Source organism: Botrytis porri (assembly GCF_014898465.1).
Source record: "Botrytis porri strain MUCL 3234 chromosome Unknown BPOR_010, whole genome shotgun sequence".
NCBI lineage: Eukaryota > Fungi > Ascomycota > Leotiomycetes > Helotiales > Sclerotiniaceae > Botrytis > Botrytis porri.
In genome coordinates, this window is record NW_024066084.1 from 2,019,694 (window position 1) to 2,044,722 (window position 25,029).

At 37.4% G+C, this 25,029-nt stretch overlaps 3 protein-coding genes across 3 annotated transcripts; all 3 read left to right on the top strand.

Annotated features, from left to right (window-relative positions):
- Window positions 1-31: 31 nt before the first annotated feature.
- Window positions 32-15,026, top strand: EAF01_007998 (uncharacterized protein; the record flags this gene model as incomplete). Its single annotated transcript, XM_038916254.1, has 3 exons — window positions 32-7,306; window positions 7,372-7,692; window positions 7,749-15,026. The coding sequence occupies 3 exons, from the start codon at window positions 32-34 to the stop codon at window positions 15,024-15,026; spliced, it is 14,874 nt and encodes a 4,957-aa protein (XP_038768725.1).
- Window positions 15,027-15,742: 716 nt separating this feature from the next.
- On the top strand, window positions 15,743-17,759 carry EAF01_007999 (uncharacterized protein; the record flags this gene model as incomplete). Its single annotated transcript, XM_038916255.1, has 6 exons — window positions 15,743-15,858; window positions 16,194-16,916; window positions 16,969-16,996; window positions 17,053-17,240; window positions 17,288-17,571; window positions 17,638-17,759. 6 exons carry the CDS (start codon window positions 15,743-15,745, stop codon window positions 17,757-17,759), a joined length of 1,461 nt encoding a protein of 486 aa, XP_038768726.1.
- An 81-nt stretch (window positions 17,760-17,840) lies between these two features.
- Window positions 17,841-18,275, top strand: EAF01_008000 (uncharacterized protein; the record flags this gene model as incomplete). Its single annotated transcript, XM_038916256.1, has 1 exon — window positions 17,841-18,275. The coding sequence occupies one exon, from the start codon at window positions 17,841-17,843 to the stop codon at window positions 18,273-18,275; it is 435 nt and encodes a 144-aa protein (XP_038768727.1).
- Window positions 18,276-25,029: the final 6,754 nt, after the last annotated feature.

Here is a 25,029-nt window from a genome sequence, read left to right on the forward strand (position 1 = left end):
TGATATCCCACAATATTTATGATTGAACGACATGGAGGCTATTCAGGATGGAAATAATCCTGGTATGACCATGGAAAGCAACCTGCAGGCAAACCTTCCAGAGGAAATTCTGGAAATCGTTAATCTTCAACAATCCCCTCATTTCCTCGAAACTCTCGCCATATCTGCATTGAAGCCCAAACTCACACTCAAATTATTCACATATTTTAATTCCTTAATTGCGGACTCGGCAGCAAGATGGGTTGCCAATTCGCAACTTGGTACTCAAAAAAATGAAATCATTGAAGCATTTTCACGAATACTATACCATGCGCCGCACCTCACCACCTTTCTCGATAAATATCTCTCCGAAACTACACCCTCTACAGAGAACGGCCCTTCTCGCAATATAATCAGCCTGAGAGATGGTGCAAGCGTCCTGGGCAATGGTTTGTCTGATCTTGCGCTGCAAAAAATTCTGCTGGCAACATGGAGACTTCTAAACTTCGACAAGCAAGCCTACTCCGGGACAGTTTCAAGCTCCGCGATTCAGAGACTTCTCGGACACACTGATTTAGCAGTTAGATATCTTGCGGTAAGAATCTTCTGCCAGCTTCAATTCGCCTCGGACGATAGATTGGAAGCAATGGTTGCGAAATTCGTTGGAAACACAATGGCAGTAATGGGGGACTTCGATGGCGAAATGGTGGACTATGGGTTCCTTAGCATCTTCGAAGAAAGGCGGCTGAAAAATGCTGCCCTGGAACTAAGCACTGGGACAGAGATGTTTCAATCTCAAAAGGTATTACAGGAGTTTTCACCACTGGTTGTTCGATATTCAGATGTGCTCTTACCTCGTCCAAACGGCTATCCTTCGCAGCCATCTAAACTTATATCAACAACGACAACCTCGCAGAATAGAGAATCCTTTGCCAAGGCCCTCATGTCTTCATCGCCAATCCTACTTCACGGGTTAGCTGGTGCTGGAAAGACTTCGTTGGTCAATGACTTCGCACGAGAACTTGGGATGGATTCAAGCATGGTCACACTTCATTTGAATGAGCAGACTGATGCAAAAATGCTCATTGGCATGTACGCTACAGGATCTACACCTGGATCTTTCACCTGGAGAGCAGGTGTTCTAACTACTGCTGTTAAGGAAGGGCGTTGGGTTTTCATCGAGGATCTTGATCGCGCTCCAAATGAAGTTATTAGTGTAATATTGCCACTCGTGGAGAGAGGCGAGCTTTTAATACCAAGTCGTGGTGAAACTATCAAGGCCAAGGCAGGTTTCAAGCTTCTTGCGAGTATTCGAACCTCTTTGAATGTCAGTGGCGGAGAGATTCCACCAGCATTACACATGCTCGGAGCACGAATGTGGCAGCGTGTTCCTATTCAAATGCCAAACCAAGACGAGTTTCGAGAAATAATCGACGGTACTTATCCAATATTGCGCCAATTTTTGCCTGGAATCATCAGCGTCTACGAACGGCTCTATACACTCTCTATTAAGCCTTCTTTCGCATCTAAAACTCGAACTTCAATTGGACGCCCAATAAGTCCTCGGGATCTTCTAAAATGGTGCAGAAGACTAGCAAGCGTTCTTACATCATCAGGATCCAAGACCGGCAGTGAGCCTATAACCGACAGCACAAAATATGAGATGTTTTTAGAAGCCGCCGATTGCTTTGCAGGAAGTCTGCAGTCTGAGGAATCCCGGAGGTCGGTGGTTTCATGCATTGCTGAGGAAATGCACATTGATCCTCAGACTATGGAACATTTCCTCACTGGCCATGTTCCACGTTATGATGACGGCGACAATGAGCTTTTGATTGGTAGAGTTCGATTGTCTAAAAAGCGAAGTAGTCGTGTTACGAAACCCACTAAAAAGGGCCGCCCCTTTGCAAATACAACGCATGCCAAAAAACTGCTTGAACAAGTTGGAGTAGCAGTCCGGATGGCTGAGCCAGTCTTGTTAGTTGGAGAGACTGGTATTGGTAAGACTACAGTCGTACAGCAGCTTGCAGATTCGTTGGGTTTCAAACTCACTGCTGTGAATTTATCACAACAAAGTGAAGTCGGTGATTTGCTTGGAGGCTTTAAACCTGTTAATGTCCGAAGTCTTGCAATCCCACTCAAAGATGAATTTGATGATCTCTTTGCATCGACGGGTATTTCTGCTACAAAGAACCAAAAGTACATTGATCAACTTGGAAAGTGCGTCGCAAAGAGTCAATGGAGCAAGGCATCGAAATTGTGGCGTGAGGCTCCCAAAATGTTTGAAAAAATCGTTTCTGAGCTTGCCAAAAAGGAAGAAGCAAGCATTCTCACAACCTCTGAGCAACCAACAAAGAGGCGAAAGACGGAGTCAAAATTACAGTCACTGTTGAAATTGAAGTCTCGTTGGTCAAGGTTTTCGCAGAGCTTGGACCAATTCGATATTCAGTTGTCCGCAGGCTCGAAGGGTTTTGCTTTCTCATTTGTTGAAGGTAACATCGTCAAAGCAGCTCGCAACGGAGAGTGGGTACTCCTCGATGAAGTCAATTTAGCATCTCCAGATACGCTTGAGAGTATAGCTGATCTGTTGCATGGTGGGACTGGTTCTCCCTCAATTCTTCTATCCGAAACCGGTGAGATAGAACGAATCCAAGCACACCCAGATTTCCGCATATTTGGTGCCATGAATCCAGCAACAGATGTTGGAAAGCGCGATATTCCTATGGGGCTACGTTCCAGATTCACTGAACTATATGTCGATAGTCCGGACAAGAATCTAGACGATCTTTTGGCTGTCATTAAAGCATATCTCAAAGGGACAAGTAGCAACGACGAAAGGGCTGCTCACGATGTCGCACGTCTTTATATGAACACGAAACGACTTGCCGAAGAGAAGCGATTGGTTGATGGTGCAAATGAAGTACCGCACTTCAGTTTGCGAACATTGACTCGTGTTCTCTCCTACGTCACCGAGATTGCTCCGTCTTATGGCTTACGCAGGGCGCTCTATGAAGGATTTGCGATGGGGTTCTTGACTCTTCTTGATCGAGAATCCGAAAAGATGCTTGTGCCACTTATTGAGCACCATTTGTTAGACAGCCATGGCAACCCACAAGCTCTTTTGGCCCAAACACCAAAACACCCAGAGGATGGAAAACAATATGTACGATTCGTGAACAAGAAAAGAGATCGTCAATATTGGATGCTTCAAGGTTATGAGACCCCTCAAGAGCAACCTCACTACATTATCACGCCGTTTGTCGAGCGTAACATGCTCAACTTGGTCCGTGCAACTTCAACTCGTCGCTTTCCAGTTTTAATTCAAGGTCCAACTTCATCCGGAAAGACTAGTATGATCGAATATCTCGCTAAGTTTAGCGGAAACAAATTTGTGCGAATTAACAACCACGAACATACTGATCTACAAGAGTACTTGGGCACTTACGTCTCCGATTCGGACGGAAAGCTGCGCTTTCAAGAAGGTTTGCTCGTTCAAGCTCTTCGTCAAGGCCACTGGATTGTTCTCGATGAACTCAATTTAGCTCCTACCGATGTCTTAGAAGCACTGAATCGTCTTCTGGATGACAACCGTGAACTTCTCATCCCAGAAACGCAGGAAATTGTTCGTCCCCATGAGAACTTCATGCTCTTCGCAACACAGAATCCTCCAGGACTTTATGGTGGTCGTAAAACTCTATCTCGGGCGTTCCGCAATCGTTTCCTTGAGCTCCATTTTGATGATATTCCAGAAGACGAACTCGATTTCATCCTTGAGAAGCGAAGTCAAAAAGTTGCGCCATCAGATTGCCGAAGAATTGTCGCAGTATACAAGGAGCTTTCGCGTCTCAGGCAGTCTACACGTCTTTTCGAACAAAAGGATAGTTTCGCTACCCTTCGTGATCTTTTCCGATGGGCACTACGAGATGCTGACAATAGGGAGCAGCTTGCCGCTAATGGGTACATGCTACTTGCCGAACGTGTTCGCAACTCGGAAGAGAGAGCAGCCGTCAAGGAAATTATTGAGAAAGTCATGAAGGTCAAGATTGATATAGATGATCTTTACAGCAACAGTCTTGCAGAGATCAAAGCCTACAATTCAACCACGAACTCACAAGGTGTAGTGTGGACCCAAGCAATGCGCAGGCTTTATGTTTTAGTGGCTCATGCTCTCCGCAATAATGAACCTGTATTGCTTGTCGGCGAAACCGGGTGTGGTAAGACTACAGTGTGCCAGATGTTAGCTGAAGCATTTGGAAAGACTCTTCACATTGTAAACGCACACCAGAATACAGAGACGGGAGATCTGATTGGAGCTCAAAGACCAGTGCGAAACAGAGCCGCTGTCTTGAAGCAGCTTAAAAAAGATCTTCTGCAGTCGTTGGATGGGGTTGGTCAAAGTCAATCCGATTCCGAGAATCTCGACTCATTGTGGGCTACATATAAATCTCTTTCAGAAACAACTCTTTCTCAGATACCCATCGATCAGTCATCGCGAATCGAACTTAATCAAATCAAGGCCAAGGCACTCTTTGAATGGTCCGATGGAAGTCTCGTGCAAGCATTGAAAGAAGGACAATTCTTTTTACTTGATGAAATATCACTTGCAGACGATTCAGTGTTGGAGAGATTGAACTCCGTCTTGGAATCACATCGAACAATTCTGCTAGCAGAGAAGGGTGTAGAGAATTCTTTCGTCCAAGCTGCTGACGGGTTTCAGTTTTTCGCGACTATGAACCCTGGAGGTGATTACGGCAAGAGAGAATTATCGCCCGCTCTTCGAAACAGATTTACGGAAATCTGGGTTCCAGCCTTGTCAGATCATGCAGATGTCATTCAAATCGTGGAAGCCAAGTTAAATTCCACGATGAAACAATTTTCAGAGCCCATGGTCAAATTTGCAGAATGGTTTGGTGAAACATATCGGTCTACATCCTCAGCCTCAATATCCGTTCGTGATATTTTGGGATGGATCAAATTCATGAATGAATGCTCGACTACCAATCTCCACTACGCTGTTCTTCATGGTGCGGCTATGGTCTATATTGATACCCTTGGAGCAAATCCAGCTGCTCTCTTGGCAATTAATCCGGAAACGATCCATGAGGAACGTGCAAAATGTCTCCATCAATTGGGTGCTTTACTCAACCATGATGTCAATGCGATATACTTTACACCAATACAATTTCAAGACCAGGATAGTCACATCTCCATGGGCGGTTTTCATGCTCCAAAACTGGCTGGCTCTGATAGCGACCCAGGATTTGCCTTCGATGCACCTACGACGAAGCTCAACGGCATGCGGGTACTTCGTGCCCTCAAAGTTCAAAAGCCTATACTTATTGAAGGTAGCCCTGGTGTTGGCAAAACGACTTTGATTGCAGCATTAGCACGTGCTTGCAATAGACCGTTAACTCGTATCAATTTATCAGAGCAGACTGACCTTATGGATTTGTTTGGATCAGACGTTCCTGTTGAAGGTGCTGAAGCCGGACATTTCGCGTGGCGCGATGCTCCATTCCTTCAAGCAATGCAACGAGGAGAATGGGTACTTCTAGACGAGATGAATCTTGCCTCCCAATCGGTTCTTGAAGGACTGAATGCTTGTCTTGATCACCGTGGAGAGGTCTATATCTCAGAGTTGGATCAGACGTTCAAGCGCCATCCGAACTTCTCTGTTTTCGCCGCCCAAAATCCCCATCACCAAGGTGGCGGCAGAAAGGGTCTCCCCAGTTCTTTTGTTAATCGATTTACTGTTGTCTATGCTGATGTGTTTAGAGATGATGATATGAAACTAATTTGCCAGCACAATTTCCCTTCTATGCCGCAGGAATTAGTCGCAACCATTATCAATTTTGTCACACGACTAGAAGACGAAATCGTACACAAGCGGAAGTTTGGCTCTCAAGGCGGCCCTTGGGAGTTTAATTTGCGAGATATCCTTCGATGGTTGCACTTGTTGACATCGTCGGCTCCCTTCCTTGCTAATCGAAGCGCAGCCGATTTCTTGAATTTAATATTTCGACAGCGTTTTAGAACTGCCAAAGACAGAGAAGAGCTGGATGGAGTGTTTGCGCAGGCGTTTGGCTCAAATGTACCATTCCGTCAATTCTATCACAACATGAGCTCGACCGCCTATCAGGTAGGAATCGCATATTTGCCAAGACATGCACTCTACCAACGCACGGCATTTCCACAAGTTGACCCTGTTAATCGCCTTCCGGAGCTGGAGTCACTAATCATGTGTGTCCAACAAAATCTACCTTGTATTTTAGTAGGATCATCAGGCTCTGGAAAGTCTACACTTCTTGAACATGTTGCTGCTGCTAGTGGTAAATCTCTCACGGTATTCCCGTTGAACGCAGACATCGATACCATGGATCTAGTAGGTGGATTTGAGCAAGTCGATCCACGACGAGCCGCCAGCAGATTCTTGCAAGAGCTTCTCGAGTTTATGGAAAGTCGTATACTTAGCACAATTCCCCAACAAATCCCCGAAGATGCAATTAAAGTTCTCGATATCTTGAGAAAGGATGTCATGAATTCCTCTTTCTCGTTCCAGGAAATTTCTATCCATCTTCGACAACTGGAACAAGCAAGCTCGTTACCAGAATTTGGAGCATTGGCAGAGACGTGCGAAACTTTTGGAAGTCGCCCTATGGCCGTCGAGAATGCAAGGTTTGAATGGGTGGATGGCATCTTGATCAAGGCATTGGAGCAAGGAAAATGGTTAGTGCTTGATAATGCTAATCTATGTAGTGCTTCCGTTTTGGACCGACTTAATTCGCTGCTTGAACCAAATGGATTTCTCAGTATCAATGAACATTGTGGACCAGATGGAGAGCCAAAGATCGTCAAACCACATACTGATTTTAGAATTTTCCTAACAATGGATCCTCGTTTTGGGGAGCTATCGCGTGCTATGAGAAATCGTGCTGTGGAGATTTTCCTGGAGCCGCTCTCGTCAGAGAATGGTCCCAATACCGGCACTCAGTTTTCTATTCTACCAGAAGCCACACTTCAAAGATATCGCCAGGTGTCAAAAGTTCTAGACCTTCAATATTCAGATCTTAGCCAGGCAGATCTTATCAACCGTATTGCATTGGATAATTTGGCTTGGTCTGATTTACCCCTTCTTAGCAGATATGCTGAAAGCGTGGCCCATAGTCTTGAGCAACAGGGGATACCTAACGCAAGGCTATCGACAATATCTCGACAGTATATGCAACTATACCAGTCTGAAGATTGCCGCGATTTGAGAAATGCAGTGGGAGAATTATTGAACAAAGTTGCGAAGAAGACCTTGCTACCCGCAGGCTTCAGTGACGCACAGGTTAGTGACCGTGCAGTCCCTTTCATAGTTAAACAATGTACTGATAGCGCAAATAAAATATGTAGATCATCCATCCTCTCCAAAACTCGCCATTGGTGCCATTACTGCAATCTACTTCCAATGAATCACAGGTTTATTGGATTGCAGCATGCCTGGAGTATAAACTTCAAATTACAGCTGCATTAGAGGCCCACCAAGAACAAGAATCTGACATTCCAACCCTTAAGCCTTCCCAAATGAACCGCCTCCAACGATCCATGGTTAGTGACAGAGTAGCTTCAGTGGCAAAGGACTCCACCTTACGAGTCTCTCACTTTTTGATGCATACAATTCAATCCATCAACTCTTATTTGAATGCCCATGTTACGGCAAATGATCATTGGAAGGTAAGTTCTTAGACAAACATCAGTGTACTTCTTGCGCTCTTTCTAATCCAATGTAGTCTCGAAAGCAAATTGTCACTTCTCTAATTCGCTATTGGTGGAGTACCTTCAATCTCGTCACTGCGTCGACGTTCGAAGAAGCCACATTCCAGTCCCACTTAGCAATCGGAAATACGGTCATGGAGGAACTAGTCAAGAATAGCCCTCTGGTTGATGAGGAAAACTCTCTAATCACAACATTCGTCTCAGACTTACAAACAAGTTTCGCTTCCGGATTCAAATTGACGACAGGACTAAGCATGGAGCTGCTCTGGAAGCAACTCCGACCTATGGTTCCCACCAAGTTTGAAGTAATGCAGATTATGGATCAGATGGAAAAACTGGCTGTAAGATTTGATGCTCTGCGATGGAAAGCTTCAATCTCAGTCGCTGAGCTTGGAGGTATTATGACTTCCCTCGTGAAAACTCATCAACTCCTCCTATCTTCGGATGTGGACGGAGCTGCTCTCATTCGGACCTTGACATCGGAGATTGAAACACTCGAGAAGAGTGTTGATTCTGAGGAGGACAGTCCGCTTCCGTTCTTACATGACCAATTCGAAGCTCTGAGACAATTTCAAGTTCTTGCAGCTCTGGCATCCAATCATCAAACTACTGATATGGTAGACATTGAGACCGTTGTTCTTGCCGATCATCCAATCACATCACAATTGCGTCTGAATACATCAAGCACAACTTCATGGCTGCTACAGAATATCGACTATTTATGGTCTGGTAATCATGGCCTTCAGCCTATTGCAAATAGCTTTTCGACAGATTTCCTGCATCAAATGAATATCATCAGCGAAGTCGACCTCAAGTCACTGAGGTTGCTCGAGTCCGAGCTGCCTGTCATGGCAGAAAAGCTTGCAAAGTCTAGTGGTATAATATCCAGCAGCCAACTGGTGGCTATCAGTCAAGTCCTTTCTCACCTCACGTCGACAATTGTTTGCGCACATGGTGAGCAAATCACAAATGATTATCTGAACAGAAAAGAAATTCTTGCTTCACAGGATGTTACTGAAGCCTGGCACAAAATCACTTTAGACAACTTTTATGAAGCGGTTTCCGCTCACCAAGCAAAACTTTTCAATGACCAGCCATTAATTGATATAGATATCAATTCTGATATTGAAAAGGCAATTTTTGCCATGGAAGCTGCGGTTAAGTCGCCTAGAGATAATATGCAGTATTCGGCTTTAGCTTGGGTTCATTTTGCTGTGGGCTGCATTTCCCTTTACGTCCCCGATCGAGCATTTGATCCCGACAAGAGACAGCGACTGGAGCAACAGAGGCATGAAGAAACAATCCGGGAGTTGCAAGATAAGCTCGATGCCCTACAGAAATTCGAGCGTCTCTTTTCTGGCCAAGAATCGAATCTCCGCTGCCAACTTCTTGAAGCAGATATGGTAGAAATTGGTGCCCCTCCAGAGGCATCAGAGCAAGTTTATCGGCCAGCAGTCTCCGAGTTGGACAAGCTTCAGGGTGAATTTAGGAACCTCTTAAAAGTTGTTCTACCTTCGCCTGCTATTGCGTCTAAAATCTATCAATATTTGATAAATGACAATCAAGATCTCTTGAACGAAATCAAACTCATTCAGAACAACGTCCTTCAAATCATACGTCGTCTTTCGGAACGCTTCCATGCATATAACGATCTTACCACACCTGTGATAAACATTCTTCGCTGTCTCCAGATAGGATTGTACATGGCGGCACTCGTATCGAAGGATCCGTCAAATAATGGCAGGGCTGCTTTGGCCCTCAGTAAAGCAACGCCATTCTTAGGGGGCACCCCTAAGTCTATCGATGAAGACATCGTATCAAGTCAGCCATTAGAATACTTGACATTGATGGCTACTACTACGACAATCGAGAGCGTTAATTCTATAGATCCACAAACTCGTGAATCACTCTTTACGGCTATTCATTCATGTTACGAGCAATGGACCAAGAAGCTTGACGCCGACAGACTTGAAGGGCAAACGACGTCGGGCTTATACAGATTCCGCGGAAGTGCTGAAGACGAAGACGAGATAGATCAAGAACAATTTAATGAGCTATTCCCTTCATATGATGAAGAGAATCCAATCGCGTCAAGTACTACACCACAGCAACAAAATGTCAGAGATATTGCTGTCTCTTTAGCTCGTGTGCACGGCAATATTTTCTTGGGTGGACCATTACCATCTGAAAGTATCATGTCTTTGATCAAGCACATTTCCACCCACATGGGCAAACTTCATGGAAGTGACGCCGGGTTTAGGGATCAGAACAGGATCAAATCTCTCCTTCCAGGCTCGCTATTGCTATTGAATGACAAGATTGACGCTTTGAGTTCTTCCGCTACAGTCCCAGAAAATTATAATTTCTACACCGACGCAAATCTTCCGGAGACACGCAAGTTAGTCAGTTTGATTCATCAAGTACAAACAAGATTCAGAGAACTCCAAGCTGTAGATGAGATCGCACACATGCAACCCCTTGAGGATGTCATGATCTCATGTAAAGAATTGCTTCAATTCCGCCACACGGAGCCACTTGCGAAGATCATCACCAAGGTAGAGAAAGTTCATACCTTCATACACGAATGGCAATTTGGTGGATGGGCTAGTCGCGCAAATTCTGCACTCCCTCTTTACGACAATCTGACTGCTACAATAGTAAATTGGCGTCGTCTTGAATTATCAACATGGGCCAAATTATTTGACATGGAAAACAAACAGTGCGACGACGATGCAAGATCTTGGTGGTTCGTCGCATACCAGACAGTTGTTGCCGGTCCACTCACAATATGTGAGTCTGTTGAAGAACTCAAAGCTTATGCCCAAAAGCTCCTACAAGATCTTGAGACCTATTTCTCAACAGCTATAATAGGCCAATATGTGCAACGTCTCAAGCTATTGAAGCAACTAGAGAAACACGTTGATCTCCTAGTATTGGACTATCCAAATCTTTCTATAATTGCTAGCGCTCTGGCCAATTTCATCGCTCTTTATTCGAGGTACGAAAAGTCAGTAGAGGATAGCTTGAAGAGGGGTCGAGTATCACTAGAGAAAGCCATGCGCGATGTGCTACTTCTTGCAAGCTGGAAAGACACAAACATTGTTGCCTTACGCGACAGTGCCAAGAGATCTCATCACAAGCTTTTCAAAATTATTCGAAAATATCGAGCACTCCTTGGCCAACCTATGGACTCGCTTATCAAGCAAGGACTCCCTGATGAAGTCGCTGCCAATGAAGCCGGCATAAGCTACCTCCCTCCAACACAATTTCCAACTGTCGACCAATCTGCCCTCGCATTATGTGCTTCCACAGTTCCTAGTTGGACACAAAAACCCAAGAGATTTGTCAATGTATCTAACACCGTCAGTATGATGGTAGCCAAAAGTCAATTGCTTGCGTCTTCAGTGGATGGATCAAGCTATCTTGAGTCGTTCCTCGAGAACATCATCACGTCAACTTCGGAGTTACAAAAGGCCACCCCATCGATCCTGACGGAAGGCAACAAAGATATTGTTAAACATCTTAAATCCCAAAAGCGCAAACTCTTTGCAGATACATTGAAAGATCTTCGCCAAATGGGAATCAAATACAACTTGGGTGTCAACGCACTTGCCAAGCAAGACTCGATGTCTCTTGTTCTAGCAAACACGAATCATATCTCTCCGAATGGTTCTCAAGATTTAGAGTACTACTTTCACAAGACAGTGGAGCTTGCTCCAAGAGCAAGAGAGGCATCAAGACAACATTCTGATGATCTAAGTGGCGCAGAGGTAGCTAGAAGTACTGGGTTCTTGGAAGGCTTGTTACAAGCTCTCTTAGATCAACGCAACAGTCTCTCAAATGCAATGACAAACATGACAGTCTTGCGAAATATCATCAAAATGACGAAGGACCTTTGGGCTCCGGAAATATATGAGCTCAAGACCGCTAGTACAACCTCTAACCACGAGAATGCCTTGCAGTGGTTGCCAAACATCCTGAGTGTTGGACTGGAGCTTGTTAACACGCATGCGAAACTTGGAAAGGTCAATGCTAAACCAGTCGTGGAAAGTTTGCTCACGTGGAAAGGTATTTTCGTTGATCTTCGAACTAGATGGTCTTCGTCATCTGTTTTACCATCTGGCATTGTGTCAACTCAACGCTTAGAACTCGAAATGGCTATCAATGATGCCACTGAGCAGCTAACAATTGATTTGGGCAATCTCATCGAGCAGCGTCCAGACTTAGGGTTCATCCTCGATCAGATCTTACCTTGGACTGTCATCGACACATCACCGGCTACAGCTATTTCTACACAGGCCGGCCTGGAAGATCTCGATCAGAAGCTTTCTACTGTTTGCAACACAATTTTAGCCGCCATGGAGAAGTATCACAAATCCATCGGTGATCTGCCGACGTCAACTGAAGATCAAGGTTGGCTCATCAAGAGCGATACTACCCTCGTAAATAGCATCAAATCTCTCCATTGCGACAATGTTGCTGGGCAAATTAAGCAATCTTTTGCTATCCTTCGATGTCTCAATCTTGCAGATGAAAATGTTAGTCGAAGCGCTGGTGCGATATTTGCAGTTGCCCTTCCAATCATTCAACAATACTACAACACATTGGAAGAAAGCATAGCTCGGTACGCTACATTACATCGTTCAACGTGCAAGACTTCATACATTCTTGCCAAGACTTTTACACAAATCGCATCACAAGGTTTCTGTACACCATCAGAAAAACAGGATGCACAAGATGGCAAGACCGAGAAATTAGAAGGGGGAACTGGACTTGGTGATGGAGAAGGTGCTGAGGATATAAGCAAAGACATTGGAGAAGATGAGGATCTTGATGAATTGGCTCAGGAACCAAACAAGGAAGAGAGAGGAGAAATTGAAGATGAACAAGATGCCGTTGATATGGCTGATGGTGAGATGGAAGGCGAAATGGGAGAAGCGGAGGAGAAAGAAGACGAGGATGGCTCAGGAGATGAAGAGAAAGATGGCGATGAGATGGATGAGGAAGCTGGAGATGTGGATGATTTGGATCCTAACGCAGTGGATGAGAAGATGTGGGATGGTGATAATGAGCAAGCTGAGAAAGATCAAGAAGGGGATGAATCAAAAGGAAAAGCTTCCAAAGACGAACAAGTCGCGGCTCAAGAAAATAACAAAGAATCTGGAGAAGGCGACGAGGGTAATGATGGGGAAGAAGAGGAGGAGGAGATGGCGGGAGCTGAGCAAAGTGAGGAGGTCCAGCAACAAGATGATATAGAAAAGCACGACCCACATGCCGATGAAGGGGATGCTTTGGATTTACCTGATGATATGCAATTGGATGGAGAGGAGAAAGAGGCGAGCGATGGTAGTGATGATGGAATGGATGACGGGATGGATGATCTTCCGGATATGGAAGATGAGGCCAAAGAAACAGATGAAGTTGCAAATGATGGCAAGGAAGAAGCGGATGCCGAGAATGCCGATGGCCAGGAAGATCAAGATATGGGTGATGAGATGGATATTATTGATCTGGATGAAGAAAAAGATGCAGAAGGGGAGAAGACAGAAGAGGCTGGCGAGAAAGCTGATGAAGAACCAGAAGAGGAACAACAACCGGAAGATGAAGAAGGTTTGTTGCGTGATCGCGAGGATGAAGCAACAGCCGATACCGAGAACGCTGTTCCAAGTGACGTTCAAGGTGTTGGCGAGGATCAGGATGACAATGAAGCCGATAAAAATGCCGATTCCAATAGCAAGGCTCAAAGAGATGATGGTGGTCAAGGTGGCGACTCATCTGAGAACAAACAATCAGCTACCGAAGATGGTGAAAAGGGTCGACAAGCTGCAGGTGATGCGCCACAGAACACTCAAGATGACACTGAAGATAGCCCTACTGCCCAGCCATTCAAGAAGCTTGGAGATGCTCTCGAGAAATGGCATCGTCAACAGTCCCAAATCAGAGAGCCTACTGAGCAACAAGACCAAGCTCAAGATCAGAACATCGATATGGGGACAGAAAGCAATGAATTCCAACATTTGCAAGACGAAGACGCTGAAGCGGACACTCAAGCCTTAGGCACCGCTACAGAGGAACAAGCTCATGCTCTTGATGAATCTATGGCTGTCGATCCGGAAACTCAAGATATGCCAGAAATATTCCAGCCAGATGAAATTGAGAAAGATGCCGTCGATGAAGATATTATGGATCTCGAAGACGATACTGAAGAACCTGAGGAACCCTCCAACGCATATGAAGGTCGAGCAGGTGCTTCTATCCATCAAGCAAATAACAACATGGATGAAAACATGGACGACAATACTCACGCTCAAGCCAACAAGGATATGGATGAAGATATCGAAGAAGTTGACACACAGCTCGATAATACTCATCTTGATCCTAGTACCACTGTTTCTGTTCGATCTGCAACCGAAGCTCGCGCTCAATGGACTCATTATGAGTCTATCACGCGGCCACTTTCCCTTTCCTTGACTGAGCAACTCCGATTGATCCTCGCTCCTACATTGGCAACTAAAATGCGAGGTGATTTCCGTACTGGTAAACGTCTGAACATCAAGCGAATCATTCCTTACATTGCTTCTTCATTTAAGCGCGATAAGATTTGGATGCGTCGCAGTATCCCCTCCAAACGTTCTTACCAAATTATGCTCGCTGTCGACGACTCCAAATCCATGGGAGAATCCGGTTCTGGAAGTCTTGCAATGGAGACATTGGTAATGATCTCGAGATCTCTCGCTATGCTTGAGGTTGGTGAGATATGTGTCGTTGGATTTGGAGAGAACGTTAAAGTAGCACATGAATTCGATGTGCCCTTCAGCTCTGAGGCTGGACCTGTTATCTTTGAAAATTTCGGATTCGAGCAATCGCGAACTGATATTACACGACTCATCCGCGAGAGTATCAATTTGTTCCGTACCGCAAGACAAAAGGCATCATCATCTCCAGCGGATCTTTGGCAAATTTCGTTAATCATCTCAGATGGTGTTTGTAGTTCTTCTGAACATGATAACATCAGAAGATTATTGAGAGAAGCGGAAGAAGAAAGAATACTGATGGTATTTGTGATTGTGGATGATGTGAGAACTAAGAAGAAGGGAGAAAGTGTGATGGATCTCAAGGAAGCTAAGTTTGTGAACAATGAGATGACAGGAAGAAATGAAGTAAAGATTGTGAGATATCTGGATACTTTCCCATTTAGATATTATGTTGTGGTCGGAGATGTAGGCGAATTGCCAGGTGTGTTAGCAGGAGTATTGAGACAGTGGTTTGGAGAAATTGCTGGTAGTGGTTGATAGATGGTTTAGAAGAGAACCTATATTAGCCTGTACATTTGTATTGATGCTTTTTGCGATTTGGCACATTTGCGGGAGCAAGGGAGTTAGCTGGCTGGTTTGTGGACAGTTTGGGGTTTAGCTGGCTGTGTATGGTATTTTGTAGATCGCAAAGAAAAGTTATTTGATTTCCCAACTGCTGCACATTGAATTGAAGCTTCAACTCCTTGATACATACTCGACACTTTCCTCAAATACGGCGATAATGAGATCATACTCAACGATCCCGTTTAAAGAGACTAGTCCCATCAACCAGCGATGATGACTAACACAATGTGATGGTATTGTCAATCTCAAGTCGAATGTTGAGATATAAGCATTACTAAACTATTCTCTGGTTACGAAAGGTTGAGGTGGTGGAGGTCATCACATCCAATTAAGGACGTATGATGAGATTGAAGGTCCGTATCCATCTCGGAGACGGAGCTTCAAACCGAACCCAAACTCCGCTTGACAATTGAAAAGAGACTCACAATCAATTTGCTTATTGATCTAATATACAACGACTTTTCATTCAGAGCGATACCAGTATCCTCTTCTGAATCTCCGTACGATAGGAAAAATCAATTATCAAATTCCGAAAGTGTTTCTCTTCCCCGTCTTTGTACATTTATTTGCCCTATTACCACTTGCCCTTCCAATTGGTCAACGGCTTGCTAGCCAGGAGTGCTAAGAAAATGGAGGAGCCTTCTAAGGAGAATAGTGTAACGCCAAAACATGGCAAAGCTTGTGTCAATTGTGCGAAAGCCAAGGTTAAATGCGTAGAAAAGAATGGTGTTGCTGCTTGCGAAAGGTATGTTATGTGCAATTATATCACGTGATGCGGTTCCAATTCCATGGTACTGGGATTGCTGGTGGACTTCTTTCTGCATGTAGCGAATCCGTCTGTGTTTGCTAGAATGCCGAGTTCAGTGGGCCGATTTCCAAACTTGAAAACTGTGTCAGTCTATGGTAATTTCGAGTTTGGCGGTTTTGAAATGGAAACGTTGACCAACCTTCAAACAGCACAATGTATTTGGAATCTATGTGTGGTTGAAAAAAAGGGCGCGGCAGTTTACTAGTCTAGGGCTTTTTTCTTTCGGATCTTGTATGACTAGATCATTCAAGAGACAAACTAATACCTTCTAGATGCCATAGACTCATCAAGGACTGCCAGCCAATCACCAGAACCAGAAGACGAAAGTCAGTGAGGAGAACCGCAGCTACGAGAACTGCCGAGCTCGAGCAAAAGCTTGATGGACTAGTTTCGTTATTGACTGCAGCTACACAAGATCAAAATACTCCCCCTTCTTCAACGGTATTAGACCATACTGTGTCGTCTGACCTTAGAGATAATACTCAGGGCTTCAAATATCAGACGGGATCAAAGACCGGTAACCCGCCCGTAAGAGGACTTGTAGCGATCGACCTTAAGCTTCCCCCCAATAGTTCTTATAGTTTGAACTCCATCCCTGTTCATCCGCCTCTGCCAGGACCAGCCGTTGGGAAGCCTCTTCGTGATACTAGTGGTGATTACTGTGCTACTAATATATCCACGGCAACATCATCTGTGTCTCTTATTCCACCTGACTTAGAATTGTCTCTGACAGAAGAAGAGAATACACTATATTACTTTCGAACTAATTCGGCAAGGTACCTACCATTTATTGTCATACCGCCAGATACGAATGTCCATAAATTCAAGAAAGAGAATCCATTTTGGTGGTTGGCCATTGTAATGGCTACAGCAAAGAGGACTTCAACACAAATCGCATTGGGGATGCATATCCGTCAACTTTTATGTCAAAAACTACTTATTTCTGGCGAGCGCAATCTTGATCTTTTGTGGGGGCTATTAACTTATATTGCATGGTATGTGAGCTCAATGCTTGATTGGGGATTGGATATTAACATTGAGTAGAAGTCAATGTCATTACCAACAGAGACCAGTGGTAGGTCATCTTTAACTTGTCCAGTACGAAACATACTCTGACCCATTGCTTTTTAGTGGAGTAGTATGATTCAACTTGCTATGGGAATAGTATTCGATCTCGGATTGAACAAATCACCACAGAAAGAGGCACCGCATTTATTTTTGAACTTTGACGCCCGAGGATGTCCAAAACCATTTATACCTGCAGTTGGATCGCAACACGAAAAAAGAGCTTTACTTTGCTTGTACTCTCTAAGCTCTAGGTACGTTCTTCCGATCTGGTTTATGAGGGATGTCTAATTTCGTCTAGCTTTTCATTATATGTCCAAAAGATTGACACTCTCCGATGGACACCGTACGCAGATGAATGTTTAAAGATACTCTCTGCAAAGCCTGAGTTACTTCATGATACACTCATGACTCAAATTGTACAATTACAACAAATTCAGGAGCGCGTGAAAGACGCCCCGTGGTATGATGCAGCAGGCGATGGAAGTACCGCGTTCAAAGCACCTGCTGTCTTCTATCTAAAGGCTTTGAGAAATCAGATGGAAACATTCAGACAACAAATTCCAAATGAAGTTCGAGAAAACTGTATGTTTGTCAAAACAAATGAAAGTTGTTTATGCATAAACAGTAATACTAACTATTCATACACAGGTACTTTTTTGATGCATCTATACAACACTGAACTTACGATCCACGAAGTTGCTCTCTCCAAAGAACCTCTTGCTGACATGCCTGATTTCCAACGTCTAGAATCCCTTTCCCTCTGTTTCTAATCTGTAAAATCATGGTTTGAACTCTACTTTTCTACACCATGTAGAGATCACACCTCATTTACCTTCCCAATCTATACACACATGGCACATTGCATGGTAGCTCTCTATCGTCTATCCGTATTCGAAGATCCACAATGGGATGTCCAACTTGTGCGTCAACAACTCGATTTCTCGCTCATCCTAGATCAAATTGTCAAGACGTGGGAGAATGTTAAAGACGAAGCTGGACTAGATACTGGATTGACGAGGGTAGATGATGTTGATATATATACTTCTAATGCGAAGAGAATTGGATTGATTAAAACGTGGTGGGATGCCAAGATCGCGGGGGAAACTTCGAGTAATGCGTCGAGTGACAAGTTTGCAAATGGAAATGGAAATGGAACTATGGGTACGGAATCCATACCTCAAACTCAAGGTCAGGGTTTCGAACTCCCAACTTTCAATTTGGATATGGGGCAGGAGTTGTGGGATGATGGTTGGTGGCAGGATGTTTTTGGTGCGTGGGGTGCTTAGTGTGATATTTGACTGGATCGTCTCCAGCCCAATTTTGAATATGGAATAAGTTACTACGACTGGGATGAATGAATCTTCTTTCTAATAGGCGTTTTGGCTATTCTGGAATCGGAAGCAAAGAGGATATCATGGAATGGCATTTCAAGGAAAGTCTAAAAGCCGAGCTGAACTCAATGATCGAGTTTGATTTGTAATTATATAAAGTATAATTATTATTAGTTTATTATAATATAAGTTAGTAGAATCTTTTAAGAATTTTATATATAGAATCTAATTTTTTTAATTATCTTAAGAATCTAATTTTTATTTAAAAATTAATTCTAAGTATTATTAAAGTTGTTAAAGAAAAACAGTTTTTGGTAATATAAAGTATAACAATTTCAAGCTAAATTTTTTTTTAAAAAAACCTAAATATTCTAAATATTTCATTTTTATTATTATTTTTGATGATTTTTTCTTTTAAAAATAATAATTGATTATTAAAATAAGAATATCAAAAATGACTAATTTTAGTATATAGTAACCGTATACAGCTGTTCGTCGGTTTCAAAAATCGCATTAAAAACAGACATTTTGTCTTATTTATAATTGTAAAAAAGAAATATTTAAAATCATTGAATTTAATTAAAATTTTATATTTGATTTTATTATATAATAAAGAATTTATTGTTTAAATTTTGATTATTTTAAAATAAATATATACTGATATTTATAAGATTGAATTAATATTGAAAGGAAAGTTTTTTTTTTTTTTTTTTTTAGTAAATTTCAATATTTTTAATTTCTATTAATCTTTTATATATATTTTATAATAAATAAAAATCTTAAAAATAAGTGATATTTCTTTTCTTAAATTTCAAATGAAACTAAATAAACTAATATGAAATTTATTAATATATATATTATATTCATTCAATAAAGTATAAATAATTTATATGGGTTTTGATGTAATTTTGATGTTCGACAAACAGCTATACCCTAGTATTATATTTTCAAGTAATTCGTTCAATGATATGATCCACTCGTATATGAACCACGTTAATCTTAACATAATAATTTATAACGATTAAAAACCATTAACGTAGTTTATCAGCATATAGCCCATATCAGTATATGGCCTATTTTTATTTCAATTCATATCTTTCTTTTTCAATATATGTTTTATTAACAATTTATTATGAATTCGAATAATCAAGAAGCCTGTATACTCCTTATTATTAAAGTTATTTAGAAAGATAAGAAACAAAGTATTCGAAAAATTACTAATATATATAATATTTTATATATGATATTACAGTATAGAATTAATGTTTTTATTTCTCATATAGAATATCAATATAAATCTTTGTTGGACAGACTTAGTAAGGTGTGTATATATAATATGTATAAGTAAATGAATTGTTTATTTCTATTTTCTCTTTTTGTATGAAAAGAGAATTGTTATATGTATATATATGTATTATCTCTATTTATATACTTTGTGTGTGTATATGGGGTAAAGTGTGATATGTAATGTTATGTTGTTGGTCACATGTTTCGATAATCTTATAATCTTTTAGAACTAGAAAAAGATATTATTATTGAATATATATTCAATATAAATTTAAAAGGGTTTTCACCTAAACTTAAGAATGTAAAAGATATAACAAATTATATTTTTAAATCAAGAAGTATAAAGAATATTAAAAAGCTTTGAGTATATTAATTTGTAAAATATTGAATCAAATTAAAGATGTGTTTTAATTATGTTTATAACTTTCAAAAAACTCTTTAAAGGATTCTAAGCTTATTAAAGAATGGTTTTAATTAGTTATGAATATATGAGTGAAATATAATATTTTAAATAGAGATTTCTATAATTTTAATAAAACAGATTTTATAATGGGAATTATATGTATAATAATAATTATTATTAATATTAAGAGATGTAGTAGAAATAAATTAGTATAATTAGGTAATTAAGAATAAGTTATAATAATAATATATGGAAATAAAAAGAATGAAATTATTCCTTTATTTCTAATAATTCAAGAATAGATTTATCTTTTTAATTAATATATTGAAATCAATCTTTCTATGAATTAAACTATTAAACTTATATCTAATAAATAAACAAATAATAAAACAAGTTTAGAATAATTGAAATATTTCGATAAGTATATTAAAAATCGAAAAAAGGTAAATATCAAATGTTGATATTAAATGAGTATAAAAGCTATAAATTAATAATTTTCCAAATATATTATAAAGAGAATAATATTATATATTTATCTTTACTATCACATTTAAATCATTTAATTTAATTGTTTAATATTAATTGTTTTAATAATCTAAAATGCTCATATAGTAATTAAATTCATAAATTTATTAAAGTATATATCAATTATATTTCAAAGATTGAATTCTTTATAGCTTTTAAAATTATATATAAGAAATTAATCATTTTTTAGAATATAAAATTAAAATTCCAAGGAATAGATTTAATTCTATTTAATTTTAAAACTATATTTTCGAAATTAGATATTCGAGTTTGTATATCTATCCCCTCCTTTTTTAATCTAAATCAATGAATCTTTTAAACCCTTTATAATCTAATTAAAGCTTTTTTTTAATTAATATTGTAATGATTACATCATTTAGAATACTAAGGTAAAGAGCTGAAAGAGTTCTTGAGAGGAAAGTGATAATATATAGGATTGTAGATTATATGAGTTCCTAAGCGATTTATTAATATAACAGAATTGTTATATTACTTTTTCCTTCTAAAAAGCTCATCTTCGAATATATTAATATTCTAAATGTAATTCTATAACTTAATTATATTATAATCTATATTCTTTATTATTTCTAATATTTAATTTACAATTTCAATATTAATCTTAATATTTTTTATAATATGATTTATAATATTATTAATTATTTTATAGAAATATACATTTTATAGTTTCATTATTTTTATAAAAAAAACTTTGAAACTAATAGGAGGAGGTTTTAAGAATTATTAAAAGATAAAATAAATTAAGAAAAGAAAATTTATTTGAAATATGTTTTTTATTAATAATATTAATAAAGGAGTAATGAGAATGCTAATAGAATATAAATTAATCTAATAGATTAATTAAATAAGATATTTTGTTATAGTATTAATTATATAAGTATATTAATATTTCAAATTAATTAATTCTTATAATTTGTATATTAGATTTAGAATCTTTGAATTTATTATTGATAAAATAAGAAAACTTTAAGTAATATAATAATAAAATATCAGCTTATTGAGAGTAAGGTGTTACGGGAGCTGCCTCTAGGGTCACGTGGAAGTGTCTAGAGTTCTCTCGAGGTGGTTTAGACTAAACTTCAAGTAGGAATTCAATAAGGTTGTAACTGGTTGCAATTCTCGTAACTATAGTAATGAAACTAATGATTGTTCTTGAGCACGAAGCTCTACATTATAATGAAACCCATTTCCTTATATAGATCTTCGTACCTTATGAATCGACAAGTCGATTACCGTAAAGCCGATTTCGACAAATCGGTTTTCTAATCACGTGATGTCCATCCCGTGATTGGTAATAATGCCACCGCTTATCTAACCTGTGACTGCTGCTTACCCTGTGCCCACTGTAGGGTAGGTAACAACAAAAGATAGGGTACCTATCTTTTAATCACTGATTACTTATCTGGTTACCTCTATCTTTAGTTACCCTTTAATTCAACTGTCCCTACAGTGCTGTTTTCGTAGGTTCCAACACCAAGGCCTTAGGTTTATCTTATAATCCATGTTGCGGTGCGGGTACCTCCGTAACAATAAGTAATAAGTATTCAGCGAGTAGATTAACGGTAGAAAGTTTTGTAGGAACAATTAAAAGCTTTTTTAAAATTTATATAACCTTAATATAATATAACGATTATATTATTTAGAATATTAAAATAAAAAGCTAAAAAAGCTTTTAAAAGAGAAGTGGTAATATACAGGATTATGAATTATGTGAATCCCTAAGTAATCTACTAATATGATAGGATCGTTATAAATATTAGTTAAATCTCGAATAACTTATTATTAATTAAGTTTATTTATATTTATATTTGAGATTGTACTAGCTTTAATTAAAGATATAGAATAATTAGCTTATAAAAATATATTTTTAAATATAAAGATTTATATACTTTGAATAATGAATAAGATATTAAATAAGTATTAATATATATAAAAAACCTAATTATATTAAGGAGAAGTATTTACTAAATAAGAAGCTTTTAATATATTATCTTAATAAAAGATTGATATGTAAATTTAATATAATAAGTATTAAAAAGAGAATAAATTTAATAAAAAAGAATTTTTTATTTAATATTATAATAAATATAAAAAGATAGGTTACAATATAAGAACCTATTAAAATAATATAATAGATTTTAAATTATTAGATTTTTAATAATTTTAATTAATTATTTCAATTGTTATTAAATAATATAGATTTGAAAGTATAAGTTGAAATGAAAATGAGCTATATATTGATATAGGTCATATGCTAATAAACTATGTTAATTATAGTATAACGTAGTTTATTAGTATAATGTAGTTTATTAGTATGTGTATTATATTAGTACGTGTATTATTATTTTTATATATAAAAAACGGTTGTATATAATTGTACACTTTTTTTATTTATTAATATAATTTAATTTTTCTTTATAGATATTATATTTATCTATATAAATAATATAAAAATGAATCAAAATAGTAAAATCTTATAATAATAAAAAAGTTATTCAAAGAAATAGATTTTTGTAATATAAAGTATAACATTCTTAAGTTATAATTGAGATATTTATAAAAAGATTAAATTTTATAAATATTTCATTTTTATTATTTATAAGAAAACTTTTTTAGAGAAAAAATAATAATAAATAAATTGATAAAAATATTAATAAAAGACTAATTTTGATGTATTTTGAAGTGGTGTATATACTAATATAATATACATACTAATAAACCATAACGTAGTTTATTAGTAGGTTGGTTATATTAATAAATCGGCCACTTTTACTTTAAATTATTATTCTATATTTAATATATATTTTCTTCATAATTAATTATAAAAATTTGTTTTAAAAAAGTATATATAATCTTAATTATTCAAGTTATTAAATTAATTAAAAAATTATCAATTCGAAAAATAGTTTAGTTTTATTATATACTTTGAACTATATTAAATAATAAAATTCGAGGTAAATCTAATATAATTAAAAATCAATTAAAAAGTTATAATTGAATTGAATTAAAAGAGAAAGTACTTATTCAATATATTCTTGATATAAATTTAAAAGGTTTTTTATTTAAATTTAAGAATATAAAAATATAAAAAATTATATTCTTAAATTGAAAAGTATAAAATGTATTAGAAAGTTTTAAATATATCGATTTGTAAAGTATCAAATCGAATTAAAAATATATTTTAATTATATTTATAATTTCCAAAAAACTTTTTATAAGGATCTCAAGTTTATTAAAGAATGGTTTTGATTAGTTATAAATATATAAGTGAAATATAGCATTTTGAATAAAGATTTTTATAATTTCGATAAAACAGACTTTATAATAGGAATTATATATATAATAATGATTATTATTAATATTAAAAGATATAATAGAAATAAATTTATATAATTAGGTAATCGAGAATAAACTATAGCAATAATATATGGAAATAAAAAGAACAAAATTATTCTCCTATTTCTAATAATCTAAAAACAAATCTATCTCTCTAATTGATATATCAAAACCATTCTTTTTATATAATAAGCTATTAAATCTATATTTAATGAATGAACAAATAATAAAACAGATTCAAAATAATTGAAACATTTTAATAAATATGTTAAGAATTAAAGAAAGAGTAAATATCGAATATTAATATTAAATAAATATAAAAATTATAAATTAATAGCTTTTTAAATATATTATAAAGAGAATAATATTATATATTTATATTTACTATTATATTCAAATTATTTAATTTAATTATTTGATATTAACTATTTTAGTAATCTAAAATGTTTATATAATAATTAAGTTAATAGATTTATTAAAATATATATTAATTATATTTCAAAGATTGAATTCTTTATAGCTTTTAAAATTATATATAAGGAATCAATTACTTTTTAGAATATAAAATCAGAATTTCAAGGAATAGATTTAATTCTATTCAATTCTAAAACTATATTCTTGAAATTAAATATTCGAATTTATATACTTACCCCTTCCTTTTTCAATTTAGATTAATAAATCTTTTAAACCCTTTGTAATTTAATTAAAGCTTTTTCTTAATCAATATTAATTAAATCTCGAATAACTTATTATCAAGTAAGCTCCTTTATACTTATATTTGAGATTGTATTAATTTTAATTAAGGGTATAAAAAGATTAGCTTATAAAAATATACTTTTAAATGTAAAGAATTGTATACTTTAAATAATAAATGAAGTATTAAGTAAATATTGATATATAAAAAAAACCTAATTATATTAAAAAGGAATGTTTATTGAATAAAAGGCTTTTGATATATTATTTTAGTAAAAAATTGATATTTAGATTTAATATAATGAGTGTTAAAAAGAAGGGAATTTTAATAGGGAAGTATTTTTTAATTAATGTTATAGTGAATATAGAAAACCAGATTATAATATAAGAATCTATTAAAATAATGTAATAAATTTTAAATTATTAGATTTTTAATAATTTTAATTA